This window comes from Rutidosis leptorrhynchoides, chromosome 6 (assembly GCF_046630445.1).
Source record: "Rutidosis leptorrhynchoides isolate AG116_Rl617_1_P2 chromosome 6, CSIRO_AGI_Rlap_v1, whole genome shotgun sequence".
Lineage (NCBI taxonomy): Eukaryota > Viridiplantae > Streptophyta > Magnoliopsida > Asterales > Asteraceae > Rutidosis > Rutidosis leptorrhynchoides.
This window is the reverse complement of record NC_092338.1, coordinates 400,815,770-400,823,029: the sequence shown is the minus strand read 5'-3', so window position 1 is coordinate 400,823,029 and position 7,260 is coordinate 400,815,770. Positions and strand designations below refer to the sequence as shown.

At 30.9% G+C, this 7,260-nt stretch overlaps 1 protein-coding gene across 1 annotated transcript; it reads left to right on the top strand.

Moving 5' to 3' along the window:
- The first annotated feature begins 569 nt into the window (after nt 1–569).
- On the top strand, nt 570–4,673 carry LOC139852699 (choline-phosphate cytidylyltransferase 2-like). The gene is made up of 8 exons (XM_071842027.1): nt 570–794; nt 2,117–2,230; nt 2,344–2,439; nt 2,679–2,721; nt 2,856–3,011; nt 3,125–3,193; nt 4,074–4,184; nt 4,326–4,673. Exons 1-8 carry the CDS (start codon nt 655–657, stop codon nt 4,479–4,481), a joined length of 885 nt encoding a protein of 294 aa, XP_071698128.1. The 5' UTR covers nt 570–654; the 3' UTR covers nt 4,482–4,673.
- Nucleotides 4,674–7,260: the final 2,587 nt, after the last annotated feature.

Below are 7,260 nucleotides of genomic sequence, written 5' to 3'. Positions count from 1 at the left end.
TTCGGGTAGTGTTCCTGGGTAGAGGTCCGTGAACGAATCCGGTAAAACCTCTATATAGGGTCAATATATACCACCATTATTGGTGTTCAGTTGGTTTAAAGAAAAATCATGTCATCTCTAAGGATCGAACCCATGACATCTCCCTATCCCATGACACAAAGTACATGGGGGAACCGTTGGGCTATGCCCGCAAGTTCAGATTGTTTGTAATGTTGTTTTGTTGGCTCTTGACGAGACTCGAGTTTAGTTAGCTATAGCACCGGTTTTGTTGTTAGGGTTAGTTTACTGCTGTCGAGTCCTGTTCGTGTTCGGTTCTTATATTTTGTTTGTCTTTTTTCCTTTCCGAGAAAAAGATTTGTTATATAATTTTCGTTTTTTCCCCCAAAAAAAATAAAAAAAGTTAGGGACCAACGGGTTAATTTACTCATTTAATTTTAAATAAAATAAAGCGAGTCAACTCACATAGTCACACGTTTTGAATCAAAGGGGTATAATGGTAATTAACAACAAGGCTCTAAAAAATCAGGCCTGCGTTTTCACACTGTTCAATTTAGCAATAAAAAAAAGCTGCTTCTTCTTCAGAGAAATCAAAGATCTAAATAAATAAATAAAATTAAATTAAATATTAAATATTAAATATAAATAAAATAATAAATGGAAAATGAGCAAAAAGAAGAGCGTAGAAATTGGATGATTCCACCACCAACTGATCGTCCTGTTCGTGTTTACGCTGACGGAATTTATGATCTCTTTCACTTTGGTCATGCTCGCTCTCTTGAACAAGCTAAAAAATCGTAAGTTTCATTTATTTATTTATTATTATTATTATCAGCAACAATAAAATCTCTTAGTTTGGATTTGATTATTTATTTGGTTTGAGAACTTTTTGACTTAATTCAACTTCAGTTATATAATTTTGACTTTGTTTAAGTTATTATGTCTGTTTGTTTGAGCTAGTATACCTGTTTTCTATTTTTGGTGGTTTTTGAGGTTAGGATTATAATTTAGAATGTATGATTGTAGATTTAGGGTTTCGGAATAATGCTAGTGTTAATTAGGGTTTTAATACTTCACAGTTCACCCTAAACAAATGTAGGGGTAGATGAAGGTGTGCAGGGCTGTCCCCGTCAATTCTAATTTTTTATGTGGCTCTGTTCAATTAACAAAAGATAGGCCTTTTTGTATACAGAAGTTTTAAATATATGTACAGATAAGTTCATATCCGCCAAAGTTTGGTTAAGTACTAGCATTATAGGCCCCTTTGGATTATGGGCCCTGTGCGACCGCACGTGTTGCAAGCCCTCAAATCCGCCCCTGAGGTGTGTCTGATCTGTATCCGACTATATTGAATAAATAAAACCCGGTTAAGAAATTTCAGTTTCAATGATCTTCTTTTAAGTGTCAGTAATTATTAGTAGTACTATTTAACTGTCGGTAACTATTTGGCAATCTGTAATCTTCTTTTATCTCTTTGAGCTAAATATACATATGCACCTTCTTTTCTGTATTTAAGGTTATGGCAAATTTTTTAACCTTCCTGTGTTTATGTAAATAGTAAGACACTAAAATAGCAAATCTGAAGTATTAAAATTAGGAGAATGCTAAAGATACATTTAAGCATAACGTATATAATTTTTTCAAATATAAATATTGCGGATTGGCGCAACAGCTTTCTAAAAAAGTTTTTTTGTGTTCCACTTGCGATGTGTAGTAATGTCTTAATTTCTCTTCATGCAGGGGTAGCATCTTAGAAATATAAGACGTGAAGAATTTAATTTAGAACAGAAACCTTTTAGTTTAGGAATTTATCTGGACTATGAAAATTCAGTTTTTGAATCGTCACTGTAATAATGCTGGAAAATGTATACAAGGAAACAAAATAAAATTCTGTTTCCAAGTAAGTGACAAGGTTGCTAACTTACTATTTATACTAACGTCCACAAGCACACCTACTAGAGTAATTATATCATAAATTATTTGTTTCGAAATGCCAATAATATATGACTAATTGTATGATTCCCTTTATTATCTATTTGTTTAATATAAGGCAATGTAATATAAAACATGTCAGAAAAGTGTGAATATCTTTAACTTAGTTTTCTCATCTTATCTATAGGTTTCCGAATACTTATCTGCTTGTTGGATGCTGCAACGACGAAGTCACCCACAGGCTGAAGGGTAAAACTGTCATGAATGATCGGGAACGTTACGAATCACTTCGCCACTGCAAGTATGTTTTATGTATTTGCTTAAGCATTGCTAGTTGATACTCATAAGTCATAACTTTAATATATATTTTGTTTTCGAAGTATATAATTGTGCTTGATTATTGGTCTCATGCAGGTGGGTTGATGAAGTTATTCCAGATGCACCGTGGGTACTTACACAAGAGTTTATTGATAAACATAAGATAGATTACGTGGCTCACGATTCTCTTCCGTAAGTATGTGTAGACACATACAAATACATGCATATGCACGTTATCTACCCACATAAAATCCTATGTATTTCAACAAGCATACCCATGCATTGCCTTTAGCCTATAACTAGCTATCCAAGTGGCATTAATGGAGTACGGCAGTACGCTAAATGTTTCCATTATTTTTAAAATTATGCACATTAATGTTAATTGTGTATTGTGTACTATGCATTCATTGCGTTTGTCTTCAATAAATCAGTTATGCCGATGCAAGTGGTGCTGGAAACGATGTCTATGAATTTGTAAGCTCAATATATTAACATATATCCTTTCTTAAATTTATAGCAATTTAATTACCCAATGACATCTGTTTTTTAGTTCATTTTTCTACATCATGTTACATATTTTCATAAGACTTGCACTATTACGATTTTAGGTGAAGTCGATTGGCAGATTTAAGGAAACAAAACGGACGGAAGGGATTTCAACATCGGATATTATTATGAGGATTATTAAAGACTACAATGAGTATGTGTTGCGTAACTTGGATCGAGGTTACTCAAGAAAAGATCTTGGTGTTAGCTATGTGAAAGTATGTTCTTTGTTATCTATTAACCATCATTTACCATTGTATATATCGTACCTTAATTTACTGTCATTTATCAATTAGGTCGAATTATAAATATTCCTCTTTCTTTGTTTTAGGAAAAGAGGTTAAGGGTGAACGTGGGTCTAAAGAAGCTGCAAGAAAAAGTAAAGAAGCATCAAGAAAAGGTAAGTTTTTGCAGTCTATAATTGCACAGCGTCTTTTTACTAACAGCACAACAGCATAATAACTAGATGTGACATTTTCATTTCCATCTACTTATAAACGATTTATATGGGTTATATTATTTCTCAACGGGTCAAATGGGATACATCGTAAGTTCTCACTAAAAATGAACTGGTCAAATGGGTCCAAATTTTATAAGAGGGTAATTGTAGTGGATATGTCATACAACCATTGTTTTTCCCCTAAAGAATTCTGATTAATATTGTGATAAGATAGTTTTCTGTATTCAACTATTTATATTTAATGCATAAATCAGACATAAAAAATGGAATATTTTTATGGTTCAATCAACCCAACCCATTACAATCCACACTTAAAGTTAATCATAATAAGGTTTAGGAATATAGGTTCTGCTCATACTTCATATGTTACACATTTTGAAATTTTAATTAACCTTTGTGTTAATGTATTTTGTATAACGTAATGGCATTCAGTAATACTGTAAATGGCTAAATTAGAACATCTGCTAAATTTCGGCGTCTGCTATTCTGCTTACATTACAGAGGATTTTATAGACTTGAGATATGCAATGTATACGGATATACCGACTAGAAAATCATTTCTAAAAATAGGAGATGCATTTTGGTCTAATTAACCGTACTGGCTCAGACAGCTCCTGAATACGCGGTTCTTTACCTTGTATAGGAATTTTCCACATTTTTAGTGCCCCATTTATTGATTCATTATTTCATTTTTTAATCTCCGTAACTTTATATTTCAACTTATTCAAGGCACCACCACAAAAGAACTATAAAATAAGTAACCCAAATAATGTGTCGCTATAATTATCAGCTGATTTTTGTTTCCTTGAATGTATTGCAGATTCAAACCGTGGCGAAAACTGCTGGTATGAATCATACCCTTTGGGTTGAAAATGCTGATCGTTTGGTTGCTGGTTTTCTTGAAATGTTTGAAGAAGGTTGCCATAAAATGGTATTCTTTCTCCTTTTCTCGTACTTACATGATCAATAAAACACAAACTAATGCATTAGTATGTATTTGAAAACTAATTGTTGAGCAGCCAAAACGTTACTTTTGAACATCCATTTTCACTTTATTTTGAACATCTGTCAGGGAACAGCTATTAGAGACAGAATACAAGATCAGTTAAAGGCTAAGGCTAAAAGGAGGGAAATTTCTTATCAAAAAAACGGGAACGATGTGCAAGATGAAGCTGATGAATATTATTATGATTATAGTACCGACGAAGAAGAGTACTCCAGTGGATGAAATTCAAGTGAGTACATTATTCAACTATTGCCCTATTGAAGTTGGCTAAAACGATGTGTGAACAATATAGTTTTTGTGATATAAATTGGGAGTTTTACTGTATGATAGTCTTAATAACTTTCGTTCAAGTAATCAAGTGTAAGAAATTCAAATGTTTCAAAATTTGGACAACAATTTTATTAAATTGGGTCACTTAAAATATCATCTTGCGTGACCATGGTTTTTATATTAATGTATGCTGTCAGTCTGTCCACATCTTCTTGTCTCATATAATTAAACTCTAATTACACATCATCTAAATTAAATTTCGATTTGGTTGTAAACTTAACTTTTTATATAGTGTTTGTTACGAGGATTATGTGGTTATTACTTGCTATTAACGTATTTGTTCAAGTTGTAATTTTGATCATGTTAGTGTTCTTAAATCATGTCAAAGGCCTTCGGCCTAAAGCCTCGCTTAATATGTATGTTTGTCAACAATTCGGTTGTGTTTGATTACAGTTAAGTTAAATGGAATGGTTTAATACTAAATAAATGCAAAACGCAGAAGCGTTTAACGTTCGGTGCATTTGTTTATAACTTAAGAATGATACATAACGTTGAATGAACGATAAAAAAAACTCAATGTTTAACCATTTAGACTTGGAATATTTTCTTAACCAGTCAACACAAATATATTTTTAACCATTCAGCACCCCGATTTATCTTTAATACTCTCTTTAAATTATATCGCGAACACTTATAAATTAACTATGGTATATTTTTTTATTTAATCATGTAAAATATTAATACGTCAATTTCAATCATTCAGAGTGTTCTTTCATAATTATTAGTAATTAGTAAATATGTTTTTTTTTTTTTTTTTGGCAAAATAACGAAAACTCATATAGAAACGAAGTTGTTTTCCAAAGGAAAACGCCTTCAACAAAGAATACAAAGAAACGGGGGAAACAGTGAAATTCGCACCTAGAAAGCAACGAACTAAACGAAGACTATAATAAACGTTAAAGCAAACTAACCAAAACTATAAACCGAATAATAGATGATAATAACAAGAACCAAACCGAACCAAACCAAACGCACAAAGTGAAATATATATATATATATATATATATATATATATATATATATATATATATATATATATATATATATATATATATATATATATATATATATATATATATATATATATATAAATATATATATAATATATGCGAAAAAGCACTAGACAAACCTAATCAATCAACTTCTAGGTCCCGTCCTTTTCAACTTACCATTAACCGTCTCTTTCAAAGTGTTCTTTCCGGACGATTTTCTATCTTGTAAGATAACACATTGGTGGATCCAACGCCCTGTTCGCTCTCCTCGACCAAACGTGTCATCATTTTATCGAATGCCGCGTAAGCCTCCACGGACATTTTTCCATTCCCGTTACCCGATGAACCGCCGTCTCTACAATCTTGAGACCCCAAAAACAAGTTTTGAATATGTTATTGTCATTTAGACCCACAAACCCTTTAAATTATTTATAATTTGAGTCATTTAGCGTTTAATCACTTTGTTTAATTACACACAACCTTAGATAGAGTTGAAGACGGTGCATCATTAGATATGGTTAAAGTTAGAGTTTGTGGCTAGAGATTCTTTTTAAAATATTACTTGAAAAGATTTCTCAAAAAATAGATTTTAGGATGTTTAAAAGTCAAAACCATGTAAGATTTGGGGTCTAGTTGTCTTGATTCTAAGCTTTTGAGTTGACTAGTAAGAATCGACTCGTAAATCAGGAAAGTCTAACAAGTATGTATGATCATATCACAACCATTACCCGATTATATCTTATTACTAGTGAAATGACCTGTGTAACTACGGGTTTGTTTAAACGAAACAGTTTAATGATATGTTTTAAGTATTAAATGAACATAAATACAAAAGTTATTTAGTTCAATGACCCGTGGAACCACAGAGTCCGAATAAGAAACTCGTCAGCTGAACATTTTATCAAACACCTAAAATGCATATTAATCAATCAACATTCAATCATAAGAGATAATATCGATTGTCATTTTATTTAAAAGTGTAAATTAAAATATAAATTTAGAATTAGTTTCCTTCTGCTTAGCTTTTATACATTCTCGTAATCAATTCAAGATAATTAATTAAAATAATTCAAAATTATTTAATTTTAATAATTAAAATAATTATTAATAAGATTTAATAATAATAATTAATTAATAAGATTTTATTTAATTTAAAATTATTTATATTAATGACATCATCCACCATTCTTAGATTTTTTTCTTTTTCTTTTTGATTTTTTTTTTCTTCCTAATAATGATATAATCATTTTAGGATTTTAATATTAACTATAAATATACAAAAAGATCACATTCTCTAATATTCACGCTTTATTTTCTGTAACGGGGAACCATGCCAATTAGTCACATGAAAATTGTAAATTGCGTTAAGCCACTTTTAATTTAATAAAATGAAAGTTAATTATAGAATTGGAGTGATAGTCAAGTGGTATCGATGTTTAGTTTAACTTAGACTTGTTTATTTTTGTCACGGTTTGTTTTTAAATTCTTTTGTATTAGTTGTACTTATTGATTTTTGAATTAGGTTGCATGTTATTATGTTTTTTCGAAATAAAAGCGGCAGAGGTATAGTCATGATTTTTCATGTTACATTTATGTTATATATGCTTATGAGTATGTTGTAACGACTTCATTTTGAATCATATTTGTGTATATATGTTTCTGGCTGCCAGTACAGAAGG